Source organism: Pan paniscus, chromosome 3 (assembly GCF_029289425.2).
Source record: "Pan paniscus chromosome 3, NHGRI_mPanPan1-v2.0_pri, whole genome shotgun sequence".
In the NCBI taxonomy this organism is placed as follows: domain Eukaryota; kingdom Metazoa; phylum Chordata; class Mammalia; order Primates; family Hominidae; genus Pan; species Pan paniscus.
In genome coordinates, this window is record NC_073252.2 from 97,713,648 (window position 1) to 97,741,171 (window position 27,524).

Below are 27,524 nucleotides of genomic sequence, written 5' to 3' on the forward strand. Positions count from 1 at the left end.
AAAGATTTAACTCTAGAGGAGTCTGCTACCTATGGCAAGATCCAGTCTGAGCTCCTAAGACTAGAATTCAATTCTCTCCTCACACTCAGGTTCCACACTTCATTCCTGTCTCCTATGCATGACTCTTCATGAATATCACCTTTCCTGCCCCTGAAATATGCACTGTCCCAAACAGATCTTACCCTTAGCTGTTTGTTTCTGTGTTCTTGCCTTCCCCCTTCCCTTCCGCCGAAACAAATCATACCAAGCCCAGCTCCTATTACATTTCCTGCACATAGAATCTGCCAGCGATCGAGACACTTGCTTCCCATGTATGCTTATTAAATATATAACCCAACTGGAAATTAACCAAACCAACTTAGGTGACTGCCTTTCTCTGTTGCCTTATGTCACTATTTTTTAGAAGTTTTACTTTGAGATTACTTATGTAAATATCTTTCTAAATAAAGTGTGAGCTTCTCAAACTCAGCGCCATGTATATATCCTCAGTATTCTCCATGCACTGTATAGTCTGTGTTCAATGACCCCTGAGCTATTCCCTATGGATGCTAAGGACATCCATAACTTAAACTGCTCTTCAGGATGTCCAAGGTGCCATTTGAAGTGGGAAGATTTCTGTTACAGCCTCCATAGCAAAGCAATTTACTCTCCCCTCACGCCCTGGTACTCTGACACTTCCCTCAAAAGAAAAAAAAAAGATAAATGTTCAAAAAAATAAAGGCTAGATTAATTGTATCAATATAGAAGGAAAACAATATTTTTTAAGAATTGTTTTTATGAAATGTTCACAAAAACCCTGAGACAGGCATTTATTGTCTCCATTGTTAAAGATCATTGAGGAAAATGAGGATTAGAGAGAAAATATCTCACTGGGGACTAGTACACTAATATAATGGGTCAAGAGCAGAGTTTTCTACTCAGGAATATCAGTCTTGCTGCCGTCCAGGAAGTGACCAAACTGTGTTGCCAGGGCACAGTGTTCCAGAGCAGTGGTTCCCAAATTTGCATGAGAAGCACCTGGAGGGCTTGTTAAAATACAGATTGCAGCTTCTCACCACTCCCTGTCCATTTCTGATTTAACAGGTGTAAGATGGTCTGAGGGTTTGCATTGAAAACACGTTAAGTTTCCCTTGCCATTGATGTGGGGACCACACTTTGAGAGCCCTGTTCTAGAGAAACTTGACCCAGGAACGAAGAAAGACAATGACAATCCTAAGACCACATAAGACCATTAGTCCATTACTCTTTCCTGATGTCTGTAAAGTAGCAAGTGAGGGAAATGTCAAAGTAAAAGTTTATATACTACTTTCTGCAGTGAAATATGTATTTCTGCAAATCACAAGGAGCTGCTCATGCTTCCACCTTCAAGATAATTTGAAATAAGTGAAGTGCTAAAATATGAGGTTTCTAAATGCAGTGTTTGCATGGCAGCTCTCATTAGCATAGAATATTTCTAAGGAACTGGTGATTTAGGTGTGTAGGGGGATGGTGGAATTGGGAGATGGAGGGAGGAAGACATTTCAAAATCTCATGTGTCAAAATTTCTAAGAATGCTCATGCACTTTTGTTTAGTAACTCTAATTAGAGGACTTTACCTCATGAAAATAATCAGAGATGCTTACAAAGATTTATGTTCAAAAATATTTATTGCAGCATCATTTTCATAGCTCCAAACTATAAATACTTTAAAATATGAGATTGATTAAACATATTATAATACAGCTATATGAGAAAAAAGATAGAGCAGTTAAAAATCATTCCTCCAAGAATATTGGAAGACAAAGAGGTAGAATATTGGTGTAAGGAAAATGGATGTGCTGTGGTCAAAACAGGCCGAGGCAGACATCCAGTCCAGCATGACTCAGTGAGTTTGGAGCAGAGGTGCACAACTCTGCTCATTGTGTAACCACGCCACATGAGGCGCATTAGGTGATCACCCACGTGAGTTCATGCTAGGCTTGGAGCGACTATTGTTTGTAAAAGGTATAATTATCCTGCTAATGCTGTACATATGGCTCGTGCCTGGACTCGCTTGTGCCTAGAAAGAGTAAAGCCATGTCGAAACTGTCTACGTTTCCTTGAGTGTTTTTCCAGCTCCCCCGCACTCGCCCACCAACTCCCCTTGGATCTTCGTTAGAACCTGACAATTGGTAAATGAAGAGGTACAATATTATGAAGCAAAAAAAAGTAGAAAACAAAATAGCATGTAAAATATCAAATATACTTATAAATATTTATTTTCTAGAGGCAATTTGTGCAGTGGGTCTCCAAGTAAAAATTTTTCCCCCTGCTTTCTAATTTTTAAAATATTGTAATTAAATTTTTTCAATGAATATGCATTATATTTGTAAATATAATGCATACAAGGAATCCCAATAAATGATTGAGTATTTTTAAGTACGCTGTATAACAGTGAATTTGAAGTTTTCAGAAGCAGAGGTGCTATAATGGGGAGGTGTATCATAGCAGTTAATGTTTCTTGAATGCTAACTATAGGCTAGGAGTGATACATATTATCTCATAATTTTCTCATTATAATGATACATATGTCATAAATATAATATGGTATATTGTAATACTGTTAAATATATTGTGTTTGTGTATATTATATACATATACACACACTATAGTATTTTATATACTGTTAATAATAGTGCTATTACTAAACTTATTTCACAGAGATGATACTGATTGAAGAACTGACTTAAGAATTCCTTTTAAAAAAAAACCGTTTAAAAACACCTCTTAATGAGTATGGTGCTTTTAAAACATGTCCCCCAGTTCTTGGCACTCCACCCATTGAGAGGTAGAATTTATGTTCCTGTCCATTGAATCTGGGCTCTGTGATTTCCTGTCAAATAGAGATGATGAAAGTGACGCTGTCAGTTTCTGAAATAGGTCTTAAGAAACTGGCACTGTCTGCCTCCTGTCTCTGGGGATACTTACTGTTATAACCCAGCCATCATATTCTGAGGAAGCCCAAGCAGCAAGATGCCCAAATGAAGAGGAATCAAGACCCTTTTCTCTTGGGCCTAGCTAAGCTTCCAGCTGACAGCTAGCATCAACTTGCCAGTCACGTGAGTGTGCCATCTTGGAAGTGGATTCTCCCATTCCTAGACTGATACTATGTGAATCACACCCAAATCTGCCATGCTGAGCCCTGCCTGAATTGCAGATTCATGAGCTAAGCAGATGATTTTTGTTATTTTTAGCCACTAAGTTTTGAGGTAGATTGTTTCTCAGCAGTACATAACTAGAACAATGGGCATGCTTGTTTATGAAAGTAAGATCTTCTGGATATAGTGTAGTGGGTCTGCATCAGTAGGGATTCATTAGATAGGTAAATTGCTTTATACAAGAAATTACAGAAACATGGAGGATGGGGAGCCAGAAATCTAGGGAGCAGAGGAAGTGGAAGATGAAAGGAGAGGGCTCTAGCAATTAGGAGAGTGTCTGGAGCACAAATAAACTCAACAACCAGTGAAAATGATCTCGTGCCAGAGATGGCATGGGGCTATTTAAGAATTGGAATGCCAGTGGTTCAGGTTTAAGGTGTATGCTAATGCAGCTGCCTGCCATATGATGAACTACCTGCTAATCTCCATCGAGTTACAGCAAACCTTCAGCCAAATCCTGCCACACATACAGTCGCTGTTTCTGGAATACTCAGGATGGGGTGAGTGTGCTGCAATGAAGGCTGGTGGGGTAATGCAGTGCAGAGAAAAATGACGCATACTTGATGTAAAGTGGAGACTGTAGTTTGAGAATTGATTAGAAACAAGAGCCGGAAGCCAGAGGTGACTCAGAGGTGACATATAAGATCTGAAACTGCCCTTAATTTCCTTTCTTGCTCTATATTCCCCAACCACTAGACAGATGTGAGGAATCCTGGATGTCTGTCTTTGTGCAATATGGGTTCAAGTGTTTTGGGGTCTTAATCTTAAGGTTTATAGTGATCTCAATTGACTAGTGTATTATTTAAGGGACATGTTACAGCATTAATCTTCACTGTGCAGTAGGTTTCCAAAATGTATGTCTCTGATATGTAGTTTTTGAGAGGGATGACCACATTACTTTCTGGGGCCTCACTGTGGACTCTCAGGGACACATGTTGTCTGTGTTGCTCTTTGGTGTCAGTGGAGTGTCAGACACCTTGGTAGGTGTTCCTCACAATGCTACTTAATGAGCCAAGCTCAGATCAGACTCCTTAGGTTGGCCAAAATACTCTAGGTACAGGAAGTAAAATACTCTGGGTACAGACAAAAATCAATACCAGACTTCTGACCTCCAGAGCTGTAAGATCATAAATTTGTGTTGTCTTAAGCCACTAAATTTGTGGTCATTTGTTACCACAGCAATAGAAAATTAATAGTACCTGGATGTGAAATACTAATAGAGTATTTTAATTAAATGAAGGATTTAAAGTAGAAGAAAATAAAACTATCCATAGCTTGTTTTTTGAGTTAAAGTAAAGACAAACAATGTACGTTTTCTTTGAAGTAATTTTTACTGGGAAAAAAAAACAATAAAACATTTTTTTTCCAAAACAGTCAAAATAAAAGACCATTACACAAGATTGCACAATCATTTACAAATGCTGGCAATTAAAGGTAAGTAGCCTAGTCTCACAGAATCCTTGTCTAAATAGTTTACTCCATATTCAATGCACTGAAAATGTGATTCTCAGAGCTGTCGAGATTCAAAGTTCCCTTGGCTGGATTCAAAGTCCCCTTGGCCAAGCTCATTGCATTCTATAATTGAATCATATCAGACCTCAGGTAGGAACTTTTCCACCAAGATTCCTACGTTGAGAGCAGTTTAAAATTTCACATTCTTCCCATTTACCACCAGCTTTTTTCATAGTCCGGGGTATAACATTATCCAATATCCTTCCCCATTAATCACACAATTTACTCTCCTTTTTTCCAACATAACTTCTACAGTGTTCACATTCTTTTCAACCACTGCTGTCTTTACTATACAATAGTATGATTTATGTGTAAATACAGAAACACACGTCTTCAAAGTGGGGATTAAAAAAAGCATCACCTGCTATGGATACAGGTATGGTAGGTTATTCAGGGAGCCCTGGGAAGGACTTTTTGCCATTAACACTAGCCATAAAAAGCAATTATGAAACTTAAAAAAAGAAAAAGAAATCAAATCAGATGTGTGTGTTTTATTCTGCACCATTATGAATTAAACAGGAATAAATCTAATAATGTGTTCTAGTTACAACACGAAATACTGAATGTTAATAGCTTACAAACGCTGCTCTGAACATTCAGTTCTCTTCTGAGACACAGGACACACAAAAGAATTCAATTTTCAGACTCTTCCCCTGGGCCTAGTACTCACACGTGCCACAGACGGACATGTTTTTTTCCCAGAGGACCGGAGTCTGCAATTCTGATTAGATTCAAGCTTAAGGCACCAATTAGCAAGTGCTACATGCTTTATTAATGATTTTATGCACCTGTGAGGTCTACTTAGGACCCAGAAGCTAGTTAAGAATATATAAGCAGTCTCTTGATAATATATATCTTATTTCTACATATATCTCCTTAGAAATTATGTGAAAGCCTAACATATTTTGTGAATTTGATTTTTATAAGCAGTTTTATCAAACAAACTTACACAAAAAATTTCCCCCTCTACAGTACTGATAAAATACAGGGCACCTTTTTCTTTCAAGTATTTGGGTGAAATAGCATACCCTGAGAATTTGGGGTGCAAACCTACACCTTGTAAACTGTAGAATGAAACTCCTCAAGCACCACATAAGAAAATGTATACCATGATAGTTTTAAACACAAAGACTATTATTGAATGTTGTTTTCCCATGCACATATACATACTTATCATGAGATTATAGTCAATCTACTTAGGAATCAATACTGTCCTGTCCTGCAGTCCAAAGTATTATTTCAGGTAACGTGAGCATTCAATTTGTAGCAAACACAGACTTTGATTTCTATGAAGTATGAAAACAATTAAAATGTATCTTTTTAAGAGGCAAGGATGATAATGTCAAATTTGAAAATAAGAAAAAGGAATTTATATCACCAGATATTTCCAGTGACATAAGGATGTATTAGAAATGCATGTCAATAGTTGAGATTTGTTATAAAGATATAAAGTATGATTTGCTTTAGCTTATTTACTCCCTGATAAATGGACATATAGAGAGCCTCTCTGCTATGTCATTACCTACATATCTGGGCCTTCACTTAATCCTGAGGGCAACTTCATTGAGTACTTTTTAAAAACATACATTCTGGTGAATTAAATTTTTATACGGTTACACATGTGTTCAGTTTTCCAGAAATGATTGAAATGGGACATATTTCAAATATGACCATTTTATCAACAAGTAAAAAGTGGATCTTCTGGAAAACTAAGCCACACATATAACCCTAAGAGGATATTATAAAAGCCAGACTCTGCAATTCTGATTAGATTCAAGTTCAAGGCACTATTTAGGAAATGTTTTACTAATGGTTTTATAGTAATAAAAAATAAAAGGGAAGTTCAGTAACTAAAGGGACATTATTAGGGTAATAGTTTTATGGGTCAGAAGGCTTCATAGGCTCTTGTTTGATTCCCCTTGAGCTATAAAAGGAAGGGTATATCACTTCATTCAAATATTCATGCAACCTCAAGAAATGACAAAACAATAAAAATCAAGATTGAGATTTACCTCATGCCCGTGAAAATATTTTTTCCCTATCACTGGAGGTAGTGAATGGCCTAGCAGCTTTGTATGATTTGGTGAAATAGAGAACCATAAAATTATCGATAGATGACATGATATTAATAGAACATTATTTAAAAGTTGCGTTTTTAGCCACTTGGACATCACTGTGTCCTTGGCAACTTCCTAAAAGGTGAAGCCTCTTGTATAGAACAAACAAATGAAAAGCTTTTTCTTTCTTTCCTTAGTTTGTGTCCTAATTTACCTCAGTGTGAGAATTTAAAACTCAAATCTGCTGGTGAGAAACACTGATACATAGATTAGGGGTCCCAAGCCCTCAACTCTACCACATTTTCTAGAGAAGGAGTTGTCTCTCTTTTGGAAGAGTTGGTGACCAGTCACTACTCAACATGGCCACTGGTTTTTCCTGAAAGTCGCATTTCACTTTAAACCAGTCTTAACAATTTTGGTACTATCCACCCAAATCCTATATAGGTTTCACCAGGTGTATTCAAATACTGGAGGTTTCTTGGTGCTGCTTTCAGTAAAATAAGTGTAAGATTTCTGAAAGGGATTCTACTTTCTTGGGTCAATATTAAGTTACCTTATACCCAGCCAATCTCTCCTGAAAACGAGGAAGCTCTGATGCCATAAGATTTGTTCCCCAGTGGAGAAAACTTACTTAAGTTCTGGGGGGAATTGATTGATGTGCCTGGGTAAGAAGACCTCTATGATAAAGAAATATCTTTTTCTTGAATTTGGCACAAGGGCATCTTTTTTATACACAGAGACTATGTTTCATATTTCATGTCTCATAAAGTCTATAGCTTCATTTCATAGCTCATCAGCACAACAAGCAATTGAATTGTGATCAGAGCTGACTATTCCCGCCTCAAACCTTTCCCTATACCCAAGAGAACTTTTTTTCAGAGTAAGATCCCTTAAAGGAAGGCCCTGAAAGTGAAATTAAGTTTTTTTTAAGAGTCTGAGATGGGAAGCATAACTACAAAGTAAAAAGATTATATAAATCATACAAAACTCAGTCTCCTAGTTTTTTACTCACACTTTTTGTCATGAGTAGCATAAAATTCTGTGGCTTATGAAGAAAATTTAAGCAGAAATCAAATATTGCTGAGGTTTAAAATAATATTAGGGTGTTTAAAAAATTACCAGAATGCTTTATCTTTAAACAAATTGGTAAATAAAAGGAGATTCTTAAAAAAAAATCCTGGGAAAACCTTCAAATTATTCCTTTAAAAAGTAATTAAGTAATATTTCAATGTAACATTTGCCAAGTATATATCGATACACTTATTATGACAAGCTAAATATTTATCTGTTCAATCAAGTCTTCCAGTCTTCAAGACTCCCTGTGAACACTCACTCAAATAGCCTTCAGAATTGGGTTACAACTGAGACAGTACTAAATGTCGATAAAAGATTCTGTGATTTGGATTCTTGACATCTCTTCAAACCTGCCTCATCCTCATAAGGAGCAAGTGCTGTAACTCTAGGTTACTGTTATTGGGATAGCGAGGCTAGGGCTGGAGTGAATCAGAGCCACTGAATTAGTGCCATATTCTACTCTACTGCCCCAAATGGGTCACTCTTTAGACTCTAAACAATCCATGAGAGACACGAGTATGCAACTATGGAGGGAATTATTGAAGAAAAGAAAAATGTTATGCACCCACAAAAATAATTGGATTCTTAAAGGAAAATAGATATTTTATACCTTTCTGAGACTAAGTACTTAATTTTAGATGCAATCATTGGCTTTCCAGTATTTCAAGCCATTCTATTTTAAGGCAACAAATAGTGTTGTGGCATTGTACAAATGGGAAAAATAAAATAAAGCACAAACATTACAACCACCATTTTTCACAATCACATTTGAAATCATGCCAAACCTAATAAAAGAACATATAGAGCATAACCAAGAGAATGGGTAGGTTTGGCTGATATATGATTCAAAGAGCAGACCATCATAGTGAAAACTTAAATACGTATTACAACTCAGCCAGCTAGTCTTGATATATTCCAAGAAACTATAAGGAGATTCGTGATCCAAATTACTCATTTACTAGCTTGGTTTACAACAGAATCAATCCCATTCTGTGGTATGTTTTGACTGAACAATGGGAACAAAGGAATTGTTTGTCTAGTCACAAGTACAGGGGGGAAGGAGGTGAATAGAAAGCTTATATCCTGTGTTGAAGTATAAAAAGAAATAGTCATAAAGGGAAAAAATGCAACCATTCAATCAACTTAATAAAATTAAAATAAAAACTGCCTTAAGAGGATTGTTCAGAAAAATATAGAAACTTACACACTTAGCTTATAAGAAGCAAAAATTAAGAATAACACATGTGGAAGAAGTTTTTCAGATGAAATAATTCTTAGTGATATTACAATGCAAATTCCAGATTAAAGAAGAATAGTCCATCTTTTTGTCTTGCTCCTATAAAATAAAAAAATTAAGAAAAAACATAGTCAAGGAAAAGATTTTTAGTTCTAAAAGCAAATTTCACTTTTACAAACAAGAAAAATATTAAAATACATTTTATTTAACTGTTTGACTAATTTCAATGCTAATAATGAAGTTAACATTTTAAAATGTGCTTGGCAAATGTGTTTATGAACTTACTAAACATTATGCCAACTTCAAGAAATTGCCCCAAGTGGAATTTGAATCAAATCTAATCAACTCTTCAAAAATGACTTTAAAGTTAAATGTTCCGTTTCATTGAAATCATTCATAGCAAAGATAAAATATTATAATAGATATGTTTCTAATATTAGCATGCAGAAATATTTAAGCTAAATGGAAATATTTGAAATTTAGTTATCAATCTTATTAAATGAGTAAACTCCATGCTGAGAATTCTTGTAAAGCAAATGACCAGTACTTAAATTATGTGGAAATTCACATAGTACATTTTGTTCAAAATAAGATGTACTGGTTAGAACCTAACTTAGTTAAATCCATTCTAGAACAGCATTGACATGTTCAAAAGCTTGCTGAAGGTTAGCCTTCTCTCTCTATCTCCATATAAGTTCTAGTATATCTACCAGAACTTTGCCTAAGTAAGTTTTTTTTAACATTTGGGAGTTGATATTTGAATATAATATTATGAAAACAGAAATAGAGTGGCCTACAGGTAATATTTGTTAGGGATTAAGAAGGCTCATGTGAAAAATAACCTCCAAGAAGTATCAAATAACAGCTATCTAGCCAATTATATGCACTCAGAGTAGCAAGGCAAGGGACATTTTAATTCTGTCATCTAGAAACAAACCTGTTTAAATATGTGTTTTAAAAAAGAAGTCTATAAGAATAATTTTTAAGCTTATATGTATACACTCCATGTTTATTTTATTGTGTTGTACTTTATATTGAGGAATGACCTGCAAGATGAAAGGGACCATTGTGAATTTGGAGACCTCTCATATGCTAAATGTAAGTTTTTCTACCTTAGGACATAAAAGCAGCAATACGAAAAGAAAATTTAATTACAAGAGGGAGAAAAGAAAATATGGGACTGAGAAGAATAATTTCAATGTGGATACAAGGATTTGATAACAACTCTGACTGAGTCCTATCACTAGGCAAGATTTGCAAAGACTCCTTGAGCAGTGAGAAGACATTGAGGGGAGACAGAGAGAAAAGAAAGAAACAGTCGAGAGAGATTGCACTATAGGACGGTAATAGTCTGAGAAATGAAGGAGAAATCTGGTTATACAATCTGCTAGGATCATATTTAGGGATTGATAGTGTAGATATTGCCTTTTTGGATAGTCACAGAATATCGCTTCTGCTTACATTAATTTCAGAGGAATTTGGTTTGAAATTGAAAAGTAGTAAAGTTGCTCCCAATTCCTATTAAAGAAAAAGTAATAAAAATCACCAATATAGCTAACCTGTTAGAGGCCTCACAAATATTTACTGCAGTAGAATGGATCACGAAGAAGTCAGTAAAGATGAAGGGATGACTACACTGTGTCACCAGGGAGTTTAACTGGATGACTTCCCACGGTTTTAGGACCAGAACACATGACAGAGTTCAACAGGGATGCTGGGTCAGATTTTCCCTTTCTCCACGCCGGCCTGTGCCCAGACAGAGGGGAAAATCACCGCACACAGCTGGCAAGCTATGCTCAGAGTTGTATAACATTCTGGAAGGCCTTGGGGGATACTAGAGTACCCTGACACACAGCCAACTGGCCTGCCCTGAGAGATCAGCCAGCTAGTTCAAAGAGGACTGCAGAGCTGTGGGCACTGCCTCCGGTTTGGGGAAATACAGAGCAATCCTGGGCACAGGTCCATGATGCTTACCCTGGGAGTCTGCATTGATAAGGGCTGATTTTCCGCTCTGGTGAGGGGCCCTGAGAAGATAAGGGGATTCTGAGGCATTTATGAGGATCTAGTTTCAAGGGAGCTTGAACACTTACTACGAGCAATGTACTATGTGCTATGTCTTCTGTCATGGTTTTATAATTCAGTCTTCACTACTCTCCTGAAATGTACCCCATTTTACAGATGAGGAAAATGAGGCTCAGTGACAACAAGTCACTTGCCTGGACTACACTGTGACTAGTAAGTAAGACTAGTTACTTAGACTAGTAAGTAACAGTATTAGAATCTGAGTTGGGGTTGCCTGACTTCAAGGCACATGTACTTGTGATTTAGTAAAAGCCACACAGCTTCCCTTCAACTAAAATGCTTTAATCCACTGGCATCCAAGAAGATTTCACCCTTACCTTTACAGCCCACATTCTTCTGCTTTACATAAACAAAAATTCTCCCACCTCTGGGAGCCACAGCTCCTAGGAGTCCTTAAGCCGTCTCAGGTTTCTTTTTGGGGCATATAATGTTCTAAGGACAGCTAGTTTTTTAATCAAATGAAAAACACACAGAGTTTTAGTATATGCTTAACACTGACAGATTCAGGGTCAGTTTCTTACCTTATTCCCTTTCCCTGCCCTTTCCCCCAAGCCACAACACACACACACACATACACACACACACACACACACACACACACACACCCTCCGCGGCAGTAAAATGGCCAGAAGATTCTATTTCCTCTGAATGAAACAGAAATTTGGAAAATTAGCAGCAGGGCAGCCAGTCAATTCCAACTGTGTTCTTTTCCACCATCCACAAGGACTTTAATGTTTCATATAATTAACCCTTTAGCGTACTGATGTGGCCGAGAGGAAAAATGCAATGGCTGAAAAATTTTGGAGAAGTTAGGTAGTGCGAAAGTCCTGACACAAAGAACAAATAAGGGAAGAGGGACAATTTACAACAAAGAACTGAGACCAGCAAGCAGAGAATAAGACAAATAAATGAGCAAGGGGGTAATCTATAAGAGCACGGGCCACGGAGCTCCAAGTGCCTGGATTTCAATAGGTGTTGATCTGGGATAAGTTAATGTTTAATTTGTCAAACAGAGATTAAAAATAGTACCTACCTGTGTTAATAATTCAATGATGTTAAGTCTTGGTATATACTAAATGATTAATACATACTAGCTTTTACTTTTAATTTCTTATTAATTTTAGATAAGTTAAAAAAGAAAATATAAAGGTAATGGAATCGTGAAGAAAGGTACAAAATAGTAAGCTAGAGGAAAGCCACAATGCAATTAAAGGGAAAGGGAGAAAAGAAAAGGCAAAAACAAACAAATACATTAAGAAGATAAAATAAAACAGAAGCTATTTACAATAATTGGGAGAGGAAGTCACTACCAAGTTAGTGGGGAAAATAGAAATAAACTAATCAATTCATGAAGGTAACTATGGAATGAAGTGAAAATAAAACATCTAGGTTATAGCCTGCAGATTAGCTACCTGGCCTGCATGCACCGGAGCAGCAAATTTCCTGTCCTTCAGATGACTTGCGTGGGCTTCAAGTACAACGCTTCAAGAACATTCAGGTGAGGGAGCTGGAGGACTCACCCAGTCCTACCCTTTAAGCTGTCTAATCTATGATAATAATAAAAAAAAAAAACTACAAAAGAAGTGAGGAGAAGGGAAGAAGCAAGGTGGTGGAATGTTGAACTAAATCAAGTTGAAGTGAATGGAAAATGAGAAACCGCAATAAGGAACAAGTTGCAAAAAAAAAAAAAAAAAAAAGCAAAGGACAGAAAATAAATTCTCAAGCAAATGGCAATGGAAAAAAGAGAGACTAGTGGGACAGACACCAGGAAGTAACTCCATCAAAGAAAAGTGGCCTTAGGGAGAAAAGGAAAAGGAGAAATGGACGAGAAGAAGAAGGCGCCTGTGCACCACTGAACTCCAGCCTGGGCAATGTAGTGACCCCATCTCTAAAAAAGAAAAAGACTCTGGCATGGAATATTTAGGTTTTGAGTCCCAGTTCTGTGACTAAGGAAGGGTCACTTAACCTCTCTGAGTGCCAATTTCCTCTTGGAATTTCAATACAAAGAGACTGGGTTTGATGATCTAAGGACCCAGTCTAGGGACCCATTAGAATAATAAAACAGCTCTCCCTGAATCCAGCCCTTGCTCTTGCTACTTTAGTTGCTGATGCATGGGGCCCTATACAGGGGGTAGAAATAACTCTGAGGGACTAAATAGAAAAGAAAGACCAACAATGCAGGAGCAACATGAAACACAGGGAGAAATGAAGAAACAAAGGCTTACAGTAAAAAAAAAAAAAAAAAAAAAAAAAAAAAAAGAACATACAAATGAAACAAAATAATTGCAATTCTCTTAGGCTGATATCCACTACTTGTGCCAATGAAAGTTTTCTTTTGTTAATATTACATATTTATTTTATCTTTATGCCCTTGTAAATGGTATTTAGCATCAAGTCCCAATTAAAATCTTAAAACAAAAATACAGCATCTAAGTGGATGGGCAGGAGAGCATGTCAGGAAGGGAAAAATATAGCCATGTTCCTCAAATAACAGAAATCTAAAAAAAAATTCTCACTAAAAAGTTGTCAAAGATCATGTGAAGAGGGAACATTAAAAACCAAAATAGGCAGACAAAAAGGCCTAACAACAACAAAAAAGAAAGTGGTGAAGTTTTGCAACTGCTGTGCCTAGTACACTGGTGTGTTGCAATTGGATTACTGCTGTAGCCATCTGGGCAGTTGGGTCCCAGGTGGTACACAGCCTTGTGCCTTAATCACAATGTGAGATTCACTAAATAATAATAAAGTGAATAATATTATCTTTTTAGATGGGTTGTGGCATGGCAAAATCTGAGAATAACTGGGATATTGACCACAGGATGAAGAGAAGTGAGAAAACCCCACCTATAATTTTTTTTTAATAATAATATTTTTTATAAGAGAATAATCAGAAAAAGATAACAGCAGCTGTTTATGTCCAAATATATACAGGAAGGAACAAAAGTGAAGCTCCCTATTGCAATGTGGTGCTAAAAATAGATGATGAAATACTTATTATTTGAACTGGAATGAATCTTAAAGGTTATGACAGTTCTTGAACACTTGTTTTGCAGTTTTGTGTGTACAAGTCTACACTCCTGCTGGAGTGTAGGCCCCTAATTTGTGTTATCCGTATGTGGGTTTACGGCCCCAACAGGGAGTACACGGTGGCTCGTAGAATGTAGGCATGTAATTCATGCTTGTTGAATTAGTGCATTTTGTTGAAACATTCATTTTACAAATGTCCAGAGAGGCAAATGGAAACACAGATGGTTAATGGCCAAATGCCACCACAGAGCAGATCCCAGGTGTCCTTGCTGCCAGTTCAGAGCTCATTACCACCTCCTTTACTGTCCCTTTTTTGCTCCATGCATCACACCAAGGAACACAGAGTGGTCTGCAGGGAGCAAGGTGTGGCCCAGGAGTTAAGAGCTGGTTCTAAAGGTCCTGGTTCTCTCATTCTCTGGGGACCTCAGTAAAACCATTTCTTTCTAAGTCCCAGTTTTCTTCTCTGTGAAATACTGTGGTCAGATAAAATCATTTACACAAATTCTCATTTGAAAAGGGGACATAAACCTACCCTACCTCAAAACAAATATCTGCAATAAGTCTGGTTTTTAAGGGAAATTTTGACCTGAAATCCCTTTCAAGATTTCTCACACTGACCATCTTGAAATATCTGAATGGTACTTACAACTTTTTTACACAAGGAAAAGAATTACACACTTAAAAAAAATCCATCTGGCTTTTCTTTGGAGGGTGGTATTGAATGTTCACAAAGGTGAGTTTTGAAAAATTTTTAATTCATTATTTCAATTTGGCTAAGTCAACTTTTACCTGCATACAAAAAGCTAATCTTTAGTTGCCAGCCAGATTTGGCCTTTCTGTCTATCTTTAGGGCTTTATTTACTAAAATAAAGGTCGTGCTTTCAAAAAGGAAAAAATTTTCAAATATCACTATTCAAGTCCCAAACGCTAAAAACTCTAATGTATATCTGTGTCTACTGGAAAAAACTCCAAGTCTAATCTCTCTAGACTCAACAGACAGGGGAAAGGCCAAAGGCAGCTGCTTAAGAGGATACTGTGCAAGTGTGTGCCCGATCCTCCCTTCTCTCTTCCCTGTCCTCCCTTCCCCTTGCTTCTGCACCTCCACAGCTTGCACAAAGGCCTCATAGCATTAGTTGGTCCAAAATAGCCCTAGGTAAACACACCACCTGTCTAAGCGATTAAAACACTTTTGCCTATAGGCTACTCTTTTCCTTCTGCGAAACTAATTCTCTAATTCTGAGTCTCCTACCCATGCATATTGAATTTTTTTTTAATTTTCTACACTAAACAAAAGATGACTTATTTGTCTTTAATTTTCTCCCTCCCCTCTTCATCTGTTATCATCACACAGTGTCTGTTGCAGACTATCCCAGAAGAAGAATTTAAATAATGTATTTCTAGATTGCAGCTAAAATGAGGCTTGTGCTTTCAAGTGAATTCTTAGAGAAAGATTTAAGGGTTTTTTAAAGTGTCTAATATTGTCTTACAGTCCAATAAGTGTAATAATATTCAGTAACAATCTCTTAATTTGAACAAAATTTTTAGCTTGCAATACATTGTTATATCATCTGATATTTAGACACATGTTTAGGGTTAGATATTATTTATTGTCCCTACTAGAGATGACACATGAATGCTAAAAAGTTTGTCAGGCCCAACATCACACAGCTGGTGAGAAGCTGTGTGACTCCAAAATCCAGTGAGGCTAACTCCCGAATGAAGGCTCTTTCATTGCACAAAGCAACAATATTCCTGTTCCTTTTCAGTTATAACAGAGAAGAGAGAAATAACATATTTTTTATTATAGAAGCATAAATAGGATTTCTCTTCTTTCCATCTCTTTTTTTTTTCTTTTTTCTTTTTTTTTGGTTCAGAATATGATCTTACCAAAGACTGAAAGTCCTAGAAGCTTTTATAATATCACCCTTTCCCAATCTGAAGAGAACAGGAGTGTAAGGGGCAAGTTTGTCCCCACACAGTTCTGACACCTTTACGCTCCTATCTGAAGGTGTCTTTGCCCTGTCATGTGTTTGACCTGAAGTGTCCCGGTTTGAACAAGTAAAGCTCACTCTTCCTATCAAGTTCCATGTACTGTATTTCCAGGGATTCCTGTTTGGACATTTGGATTAACTTAGTTGTCAGGAATCTATTTACCCTGATTTCCTTTACCTAGGGGTAGGTGTGGAAGTTGATTCTTTTCTGAAGAAAGAATGCAGACATGAAAATAACAGTCTTGTGGGGATTAGCAGCAAAGCATAATGTGTTCAGTTTGGACAGGACTGGATTAAACACAGCAAGTCCATTCAAGCAAGGAGTAACTGCAGCTCCAGAATCCTCCCTCCCCCATAGAGAACAAAGTGTGTGTGTGTGTGTGTGTGTGTGTGTAAGACACATCAGAGACCTTGAACTCATCCTGAGAACATGTTCTGATTATCTGAAAACTGAAAAACAAGAGCTTAAAAAATACAGTCGCTTTGTATAAGCAATTTCAAAAGGAAGATACAGAGGAGAAAGAAGCTTTTCTGCAGATTTTAGAAAATGTTCCTACAAGAAAACATCTGTCTTTGCTTCTCCATACTTCTGGGGAGCAAACAGATTGAAGGGGTTTCCAATGACCTCCTGGGATGTTCAGTGCCTCCTGTCCCTGGGACTGTCATGAACAGAGTAAGGCTCACTCCACAAAATCCAAGCTGGGTTTTCATTTCTTTGCCCTGACAACGTTCACCACAGACTGAAGGAACAGACCCAAGGTTCACTTCCCTTCTACTCTCAGGTGGGAAAAAACACTCAGGCAATCTGAAAAGGTCAAAGGGCAAAGGCCGACCTTGGGGACTGAAGCCTAGAGAGAGGGGGAATCCTGGCAAAATTATCCCCTTTGTAAATTGGATGCAGTTTTGTTCTATTCTCTCAAAACATCCATTTCTAGAGACAGCCTCCTTTATTGTAAATCTCTCACTTCAAACACAAACAAAAAAATATTGTTCTTACTCTCTTAAACCTGATTATCAAAGTGAAATTCACTTACCAGCAGTTTTTCATTCCGCTTCCTGGTGGCTGCTCATCATCTGTGTTCTACCACAAAGCTCATGGTGGTGCCATCAAAGGAAGGGGGAGCAATGATCCGTGGCCCCAGGGGCTGCGAAGTAATGCTGATGACAGGCTTGCCATGCAGCTGGGCAAAGGCCTTGGCCCCTAGGAGCTGGGATGTGGCTGCTGGGGCTGAGGAGGTTGAGGAGGCCGGAGACTGACCAGAAGCCATGAAGTATGGGGCCTCGGTGAACGTTGCAGCTGCCTCTTTGCTGGAAGGTTCTGCCACCATTGGGGAGAGCTCACTGCCTCTTGGAGCGCGAGAAATTGGTGTGGGCTGCAGAGCATTGGTGGGCAGCACGGTAGGCAGAAACCCAGGGTAAATCATGTAGGTGGGTCCATAAGCCCCAGGACTCAGGGCCAAGGGAGGCACAGAGATGGACATGGGAGCCACAGCCTGCTGCTGGGAGGTCATGGGCACATCCACATACTGCCCTGTCTCAGGGTCAAACAGTCTCCGGGTCATGGGCTGTACTGGTGTGTCCACCAGATAGTACTGGCCTGTTGTCACATCCAGGAGCATCTTACGCTGGGTCTGTTGAGGCTGTGCCTGCTGGAAGGGGTCTGTGGGGACGGGAGCTGAGGCTGCAGGTGCTGGGGCAGGCATGCTGGGTGGGGAGAAGCAGAGGACCTGAGGCTGGGCCCCCTGTAGGGTGAAGGGCAGCGGCGGCTGGTGGTAGATGGTGGTGGGGGGATGCTCGGGGCTCTGTGGCCCTGGGGGGGCAGCTACTGTCTCCCTGGCGTTGTCAGGTTTGGTACGCCAAGCTGGTCGGCTGGTTCCACTAACCTGAGAGCCTTTGGAGCTACTGGGGACCTGACTGCGGGCACTCAGCGGGGGTAAACTACAGAGAGTGGCAGCTGAGGAGTTGGGGGGCCCCTCCCTGGAAGCCCCAGGCCTGCTAAGAAGCTCCCCTGCAGCAGAGCTTCCTTTAAGAGGGATGGTCAGGTAATTCTCACAGTCACTGTTGCTCTTCTCCAAATTGCTGCCACTTTTCCTGTTGGTCACCTCATCAGGAGGTGCCCGGGTGGCTGGAGAGATCTTGAGGGACCGGAGTCCCTGCGACTTGATGCCCTTAGCTGCTGAAGGACTCTCCGGAGAAGGCCCTTGTGGGAACTTGCCAGCGACACCCCCAGTTTTCTGGATGCTGCTGGCACTCACTGTGAACACGTTCCGGTTGCTGGGGAGTGGTGGGAGGGGCTGCAGGGGTTGGGTTCTCTCTACATCCTTGTGGACTGGGGGAATATAGAGAGATCGGGGTCTTTCCCTGGCCAGGTTCTCAAAGGCCGCTGCCCTGGCAGACACACTCTCAGCGCTGGGGTTGGAGTTTCTCCGCTGCAGACGTTCTATGGGGGCCCCTCGCAGGACCACACCAGCTTTGTTTCCTGTGCCCCGCTCTTCCACCTCACCCAGCCGTTTGGACAGCTTGTCGTGGTCTCCATCAGCAACCACTACCCCTTCCCTCTCCTCACTGGCAATGAGCGACAGCACGTGGCTGTCCATCATCATAGGCAAGGGGTCGCTTTTGCGCTTCCACTCGTTCCTGTTGAAGCTGTACAGCTCTTCCATGGACCTCACGGCAGCAGTCAGCTTCTCCAGGGCATTCCGGGCTGGCTTCGTGGCTTTCCCTTCCTCCTTGACCTCCTCCTCCTTGAGCTTCTCTGGGGTCTTCTGGGTGGAAGCCTTGGAGACAATCTTGAGCACAGGCAGGTATGAGCCCTGCTCGGGCTTATTGGGGGCAATGGTAGCCACAGGCAGCCTGCCAGATGCCCTGTGAACCAAGACTGTCCCTTCTGGGGAGGAAGAATTCAAGACTCTGCTGCCGCCCCCTTTGCCCATGCTTTCCCTGGGCTCTCGGTCCATGCTGTCTTCCCTCTGGTTCACTACAGCCTGGCATGTAATCACCATGGGGGACAGGGATCCAGATCCGCCAGCTGCTGCAGACAGCTGCCTGGGTTTGGGTCCAGTCAGCCCCTGCTCTGGGGTAACACTGCCCTTGTCACTACTATCCCCTGACCCTTTAATTAGTTTCCTGACATCTCTCACCTGGTGGAGGGCGCCTTGAGCCTTGGACTTGTCTCTGATGTCTCTCACCTGGAAATGGGGCACTTTTTCTAGGTTGTCCCCGCGGAAGAGTTTCTGCTGTGCCCTGCTGTTGTCCTCGATGGTCTTGAACAGGTTAGAGGCGCTGCCACCGGCCAGCTTGGGCGTGAGCAACTTGGCAATGTTGAAGTCTGAGCTCGGCTGCTGCACACTCCCCAGCCGGATCTTGATTTCGGGAGCCTTGGGTCTGATCACCGCTGTGGAGGTGGCCTGAGCAGCAGGGTACTTGGTGGCCTGCTTCCTCGGCTGCTTGTCCTTGGGTGTCTGCTGGATGTTGGGGACAAAGAGGCGAGACATGATGGTGTTCTTGCTGGCAGAAATCTCCCCGAGATCAGCCCGCCAGTCGCCTCCTTTGGGCAGCTTCAGCTTCCCTATGGGGGCTTGTTCCTCCCTCTTCTCGGCCTCTTTCTCCTTCCATGACCGGAACGCACTGTTCTGACTACGGAGGAAGATGCCCTTGACGGTCTCTGAGGCACTCTTTTTAATTTCACACACTTCTGTGTGTCCATCGGCGAAATTCCGGCCAGGGCCTGCGTTGCGCTCGCGAGGAGTACTGGCTTTGAAGACTGGGGATTTGGAGCCCGCCACGGACCCCTCCCCGCCCGCGTCGGACATGCTGACCACTGTGTACTCGGAGCCGGCCTCGGAGTGACGAGAGCTCTGCCTCTGCAGGCCCCTCTCTCGCTGCCTCTCGCTCCCGCGGGCGCCCTCCGTCTCCTTGGAGGTGCCTGAGAGGTGCTGGGATGTATCCGTGACTTCTCCCCTCTCCATTTTGAACTCGTGTTCCCGCTGCATCGTCTTGGAAATGACATTTTTGAGCAGACTGGAGGCGAACTTGGACTTCTGGGGGCCATCGGCGCGGGAGGTGGGCTTGCTGCCCTCGGAGGTCTCGGAGCCGTCGTCCGTGTATGCCGACCCGGGACCCTTGCCGGGGCCTTTGGTGGCCCTGCCGGGCCCAGGGGCCGAGCTGGCTTTGCTCTCACTGCGTACATTCAGGGGCTCCAAAAGGGTGACGACGCGGGAGCCCGTCTGGACCTGCTTCTGGAAACACAGGGGCGTCTCCACATGTTTGATTTCCCCCTCGACTTTGCTGACCACGAACTCCAAGGCCTTGGTCTGAGACTTCTTGGACTGGATGTAGAGCTGGTCGGCAGTGGCCCGGGCCCCACTGCCCTTCCTCAGACCTGCAGCCACAGAGGCCGCGCTGCTCCTGAGGAGGCTCTGCTCCACCCTGGCCCCAACACCCCCACATTTTAAGTCCAGGAAAGTTGACCAGCGCCCAAAGCCCACTTCGGAGAGCGTGGTGGAGGACTCCCGGGAGCTGATGTTCAGAGCCTCAAAGTAGGGGTAAGCCAGGCTCCGGAAGGCCCGGGAGGTCAGGTTACGCACCTCTTTGTCCGCATCGTCCAGTTCGCTCACGGCACTGGAGGCTCCGCTGGAGTAGTCCACCAGCTCCTTCGCCCGGATGGCCCCGCACCTGGTTTCCAGGCGAGCAGGTACAGCAATGAATTTCTTTGCATGGTCCTGAGCCACTGCTGCAGCTGGGTTTTGCTTCAGCGAACTTGAATTGTGTTCAGCAGCTGTAGAGACGCGGAGGCTCATGTCGCCTTCATGCTTGGCAGCATAAATAATGTTTTGCTTTGCACGCACGTTGCTAGGCTCATTTATAGCCCGGGAAGCCGGTTTGATTGATAGGAGGATCTGGCTTGCTGCACTCCCACAGCTGCTTGCGGCGGCGGCTGCTGCCCCTGAAGCTGCCTCCGGGGTCTCAGGCAAGGGCTCAGTCAGGGGGGCAGTGCCAGGCCCAGTGGGTGGGGGAGTGGGGCCACTGTCAGAGGGGCCACTGCCCACTTCGGTGCTGCTGGTGTCGCGGCCACTGTGGCCTGCATTGGGGCGGGCCAGGTCGCTGCTTGTAGGGCTGGGCGTCCGGGTGGTGGTGGTGCTGGGAGTGGTGCTGAGGTAGCAGCTGTTGTCGTCGTCCTCTTCGGTCAGACTGGTGATGTCCCCTGGGGTCTCGTCGCTGCCACCAAAGGAAGCATAATCCACGAACGAGTAGATCACGTTGTTGTCCTCGAAATCCCAGCGGGAGGCCAGTCCCACGTCGAAATCCATGTCCTGTTCCACCTCACTCAGCTGGATCTCATGGGTGGTGATGTAGTGAGCCTCTTCGACTTTGAGGGGGTCCCTGCTGCCCTGGGACTTGGCAATAATGTCCCTGCACTCTGTTCCATCTCCTGCCCCTCCTCCCCCTCCTCCTTTTCCTCCTCCCCCTCCTCCTGATATTTTCTCTCCTTCTCCTCCCACGGCCTGGCAACCTTCACTTTCACCACTCTCACTCTCGAAGCCTAAGGATGAAGAGGAGGTGGCCAGAGCGCCTGTGGATGTGGTGGAGTCCTCCATTTTGGAAAGGCCATCCTCTTCTGCTTTGTTCATCGGGGAGGAGGATGAGGAAGATGAGAAGTTGCCACCCTCTTCAGAGGCAGAGTGCTGGGATCTAGAGAGTGGGGAGGAGGCAGGATTGTTCTTGGGGCTTGGAGTCTTGCTGCTGGGTTCATCTTGGGCTTTCTGCTTTGGGCTCCTAGAGGCCCTCTGACCCCCAGGGCAGTGCCCCAGGGTAAGTTTCATGGTCCGGGGACTCTCCCTCTGGACTTCAGCTGAAGCACACATGACCACATATTTCGCTTCTCGCTGGGAGGAGGCTGAAGGCTTGGGAAGTGGCCACAGCTGCTGCTTGAGCTCCTGGCTGTCTTGAGCACTGCTCACCCCGTCCCCCACCTCCGCCTGTCTTGCTTTCGAATTCAGCTCAGGAGGGGCAGCTTCCATTATGAGCCCTTGCCCAGGTTTCAGCGACAGGAAGAGACAATGGTGATCGCTGGGGAAGTCTTGGGTCCGTCTCTGGCCCCGGAGGGGCTGCAGAGTTGCCCGAAGCAGGGTCCCACGTATCTGGACTGGCCCCAAGGCTGTAGGCACTGCTGCCACCACCTCCCAGTTCTTCAGCCCCTGTGGCGGGGCCGCAGCAAGCCTGAGGGAGGTGGGAAGGCTCCTGGATGAGGCGGTGGAGGTGGTCTGTGGCTGGGGGGCTGCTGCTCTGGCCGAGACTGTGGCCAGTGTTCTGTAGCTGAGCTGTCCTGTCCAGTTGTTTGCCTGGCACCGTCGGCAGCAGCGAGGAGTCTGAATGCCATCGGCCACGGAAGAAGCAGCATCTGTAGGTTGACCCCGGGACTTCCAGAAATGAAAGGAAAGCATGTGCTGTTTCTTGTGAAGCCTTGTCCCTTTCCTGGATGGGGCGAGAGAGGGTCACGTCATTCCAGAAATATTTTTAGTGTCCATTCCGTAGTCATATCGAAACCACACTTCAGGGTAGAAAGAAGAGGCTCTAATGAGATGAAAAGAGAAGGTTGGGGGTGGAGGAGGCATGTGGATTCTAATTCAAATCAGCCAAATGTTCTATGTAATCTATTATAGCGATGTCTAGCAAGTATGAAATTATTCTTTCCTCACAGCCATCTTTCACTCTCAAGTTTTTGATTAAATGGTTCCCCCCACTTGTTCTTAAATAAAATTCAAATTTTTCACACATTTCGCATGAATTAAGGACACTCTGGAAATATTTCAAAGTCTCCCTGGTACATATGGTAGCCTTATATTTGCCTCAAAATCTATGCATTTCTTTTTCTTTGGAGAGCCAAATCAGATGAATTTTGGTAGTAAAACTTTTCACAGGAATAGAATATTCCATCCCTCTTTCCCCAAAGTTACACTCTATGAAACACGACCTGTTTGGTTCAAAATAGAAGAATCTCTCCTAGAATCCTTACTGTGGTGACTCAAAGTATAAAAGGGCAATTTTCAAAGACCTAAACTTAACACTTTAAGCAAACTTTTCATTATGGTCACTAAAAAGGGCACATGGAGCCAAAATTGACACTACTTCAAATCCCTACAGTGCCTTAATCAATCTCAAAAAAGATCCCTAAACTTGTAGAACCATGGCAAGACAACAAACCTCCAATTAAATATAGCCTGAGCTGCAGCCTCATGATTCGGTTACACTGGCTGAATTCCAGGCCTGCAGGGCACTGAGTCAAAAAGCAAAAGAATAACAAATACACTTACCCTTCAAGAGTACAGTGCGGCTTGGAGGGAGATTCAGAGAGGAAATGTGACCCACTGGCATGCCCCATGGAAACGAAGCCAAAATCCCCGTTCGCTGGCTCTCAGGTACCTCCATTTCAGACAATTTGGTAGTTGTGCAAGCAAATTTGCCAGTCAACTTAAGATGGGGGTCTGTGCTGGCCATCCTCAGAGCTGATTCCTTGGGTACTATCGGTGGAGAACCATGATGCTTGATTTTGGTGAGATCTGACCCTTGTCACCTGCCAGGCCCAGTTCCACCACTATACATAGTCTATGTGTCACTTATGCCGATTGAATAAAGCACTATTTTAAACAACCACATTTGCAGGGAACAAAAATAACACCATCAACCATCCCCTTTCAACATGAATGCCACCTCCACACAGAAAAATGTTCTTTCCTCCGAATAGGCATGTGGGTAGGTATGGAGTGGGAGCCCCTAACAACTGAAGCATCTACCTTCTCATACTTGGGCTGTGGACAACACAGGTCTGCCGTTATCCTCTCAACTCCTTTCTGCCCACACCACTGCCATTAAAAGTATGACTTAAGGCAAGACTAAAAATACCAAGAATCAGAATATAGACATAAAGCCAGAGATCTAGGTGAAGAGAGTAAAAGAGGAAAGGAAAAGGAAAGAAACAAAGAAAAGAAGAGAATGAAAGAGTAAAGAGCGAGAGAACTTGCTAAATGTGCAATCAACTCTTTGATTATAGAGAACCATGTTTTTTTTTATCTTAGTTTTTTTTTTTTTTTTTCTTTTGAGACAGAGACTTACTCTATTGCCTAGGCTGGTGTTCAGTGGCATGATCTTGCCTCAATGCAACCTCTGCCTCTCGGGTTCAAGCAATTCTCGTGCCTCAGCCTCCTTAGCAGCTGGGACCACAGGAGCACCCCACCACGCCCAGCTAATTTTTGTGTTTTTAGTAGAGATGGGGTTTCACCATATTGGCCAGGCTGGTCTCGAACTTTTGACCTCAGATGATCCACCCGTCTCGGCCTCCCAAAGTGCTGGGATTACAGGCGTGAGCCACAATGCCCAGCTCTTAGATTCTTAATGATAGTAATTACAATATTCACAGCTAAGACTTACATAGCATTTACTATGTGCCAAGAACTACTTGAAACATTTTTAAATGTGTGTGTATTAATTTATTTGATCCCCATAACAACTTGATGAGTTAGGTGTAATCATTGTTCTAATTCCTTATAGATGGAAAAGCTGAGGCAGAATGATGTTAAGAAATTATGTGACAGACTTCAAACCCAGGCAGTCTGGCTTCAGAGCTTGGACCTTTACCATTATGCTACACAGTGTTGCTGACTTCCATGCTCAAATACTCTACAGGGCACCCGGATTCACAATTAGAAGGAAGCCACTTATCCACTAGGCAATTTCATTTCATCTGCATGACCACACATATACCACATAACTTGTTTGTTTTTTCTGGTTTTTCATATAACAAAACTGTGTACACATTATGTACTCAGGGATTAAGGATCATAATCCTAGAAATAAAATGAAATAACATATAGTTGGCTCCTTCAGGCAAGCTGAGTATTTTCAATGTCCCATTTAAATTTTGCTTTGAGGCTAACCATGTCTTGGACGATAAACCATGAACACAGCTGTGAGCACTGTGGTGCATACATACTCCATAGTGGAATAGAAGGCAGAGTTTCTGCCCATCAAGGCAATTATAGTCTAAGGAGGAATTTTCCAGCACTTTTCATATGGCCTTGTCTGTCATGACAACAGATTTCAGCTGAGTTTCTCTCTGCAGTTGGCACACTACAAAATTGGAAGGTCATATGCCCTAAGTGTAGGTTAAAACATAATTGCTTAATACCCAAAGTTCTGAAAATCTACCTGCAGCATCTTGCTTCCTCCACAGAGCACAGCCCTAGTTAAAACTCCCCAAGAGGCAAAGAGAGAGCATCATTCTGACAGTAGTACTTACCTCCAAAGTATCTGTGTGGCTCCTTTACTGCTTTCTAGCTAAATGAATGCCAGTGTAGGAAAAAATTTGAAGAGAAATCTTTTTCAAATGAAGTCAATTTCCAGTCGGGTTTAATTCAAACCACAAATTATCTTTAAAAACCATGTGAGCTGAAAATTTTGAATAGAACAGACTCTATTAAAAGCAAAAAACAACTGATAAATAGAAAAACGATAAAGGCTAAAGTAAAACAATTAAGAACCCCAAACTGCTTTCCCTCTGGCATTTTCAGAGTTCTGGAGTAGTATATGTTACTATGAAAATGGATGTGGTCAGTTTTGTTGAAATAACTTGCAGTCATTGGGTAGCCATGGAGCCTTTTATTCCTTAATATGACTACAGTCATTTTTTTAACAGATGAACTCAGTGATTGCCTACCTGATCTCAACTCTTGAGCAATTAACAGTGACTAATGTCACCAGCATTAAACCATATTAAGCAGGCATACTTGCTAGACCAGGCTAGGTACACTTAGTTGATAACTTTATATGGGAATTCAAAGAGTAACAAAGGCAATGACTCAGTATCATTATTTTTATCTCTGCAGAGAAAGTTTCTTAGCATTCCCTGAAAGTGTTGGAGATGATGGTATGTAAAAGAATGAAGGCCAGACTATCCACCAGTTGGTAAAAGGACACTGCTATATTTAGGGTTTCTGACAGTGGCATAATAAGATAAATAAATATGTTATTCAAAAGGAAGAACAGTTTATCAAAGGTGTACCACTAGACCAGAAATGAAGAGAGAGTCAAACTCAGACTCAAATAAGGAGTCAGAAAAAGGATTTACCAAACACAGACCTTCTCAGGATTTTCTGGGCTGTGGTGGGTGAGGGATATTCTCTGACTACCTGAAATTTTGTGTCAGGCTTTCCATAGACACTTGCACAGCTATTCACACACACTGATGGAAAGGAGTCTCTTCTGTGGGCCACAGCTTAATACTCAGAGGGTGGCCAGCTGTTTCTCCTCCTGGCCAAGGTAGGCATGCAAAAGAATTACATCTGAAGGAGAGGCACCGTATTATCTTTTTTCCTGAGGGTGCCAAAGAGTGTTATTTATTTGTCTATTGGGGTAAATGCTTTACATATTTTTGCTCATTACTCCTCTCAAACATACCATGAAAGAACAACTATTATTCCCATTTATAGATAAGAATTGGAGGCTGAGTGAAGACATGTGCCCTGAATGACTTTTCATAATCATAAGTGCTGGAGCCTTGATTAGAACCCAGCTCTGAGTGACTGGAGCTCACGCTAAGTTGATGATTGAGCATTCAGTCTATTTGGTGGAGGTCACAGGGTCATGCCCACTGCTGGCCAGTTAGCTGTTTCACAGCCTCAACCAGCTGCCTGCACACAGGAACAGTTGGTCACCATGGAGTCCAAGGAAACGGAGTGGCAGGATTAGTATAAAACTATCCCTGTGAATAGAAAAACAGCATGTACCGTGAGGATGAATAAGTAGCACTATCTTCTTGTGCAAAGAAGAGCACGTTATTGTAGACTCATGCCATACACATTGTAGATGCAACCCCTTAGCTATGCCATTAAAACTTGGAAGGACAGGAAGAAACAATTCACCACCAGAAATAAAACCTTACTAACAGCCACTCAAGCCTGCACACAGAGGCCAGAGGTGATGCAAAAATGTTTGCTACTTTCCCCCTTGCATCAGGTTGTATATCAAGGAGTCACTCCTCTCTGATCTCCCTCCCTCTCCTTCTCCTCTCTGAATGGTCTGTTAGGCATCTGCCCTCCCTTTCCTCACTCCCATTGCCCTTCTTTTTCCTCTTAGTACCTGACTTGTTGTCCCAGATAGTGGTTTTCATCTAGCTTTCTCTCAAGGGAGTTGTGGAAGTTTTGGTGTTTCAGATTTTGCTGGATAATGGAAAATTATTCCTTCCAGACTAGCCTCAGAATGAAATATCAACAGGACAAACAAATCTTTCTCTATATAATACTGGCAACTTCAAGTAGCCTAACCCTAAATCTTGGTCCATTTTATCCGAGACCTCTGTCTGTTATCCCAGCAT

General features: G+C 42.2%; 1 protein-coding gene across 1 annotated transcript; it reads right to left on the reverse strand.

The window, feature by feature from the left end:
- Positions 1–4,488: 4,488 nt before the first annotated feature.
- C3H4orf54 (chromosome 3 C4orf54 homolog) lies at positions 4,489–22,686 on the reverse strand. The gene is made up of 2 exons (XM_008955437.6): positions 17,191–22,686; positions 4,489–9,155 (listed from the first exon to the last, which is right to left on the reverse strand). Exon 1 carries the CDS (start codon positions 22,597–22,599, stop codon positions 17,227–17,229), a length of 5,373 nt encoding a protein of 1,790 aa, XP_008953685.5. The 5' UTR covers positions 22,600–22,686; the 3' UTR covers positions 4,489–9,155; positions 17,191–17,226.
- Positions 22,687–27,524: the final 4,838 nt, after the last annotated feature.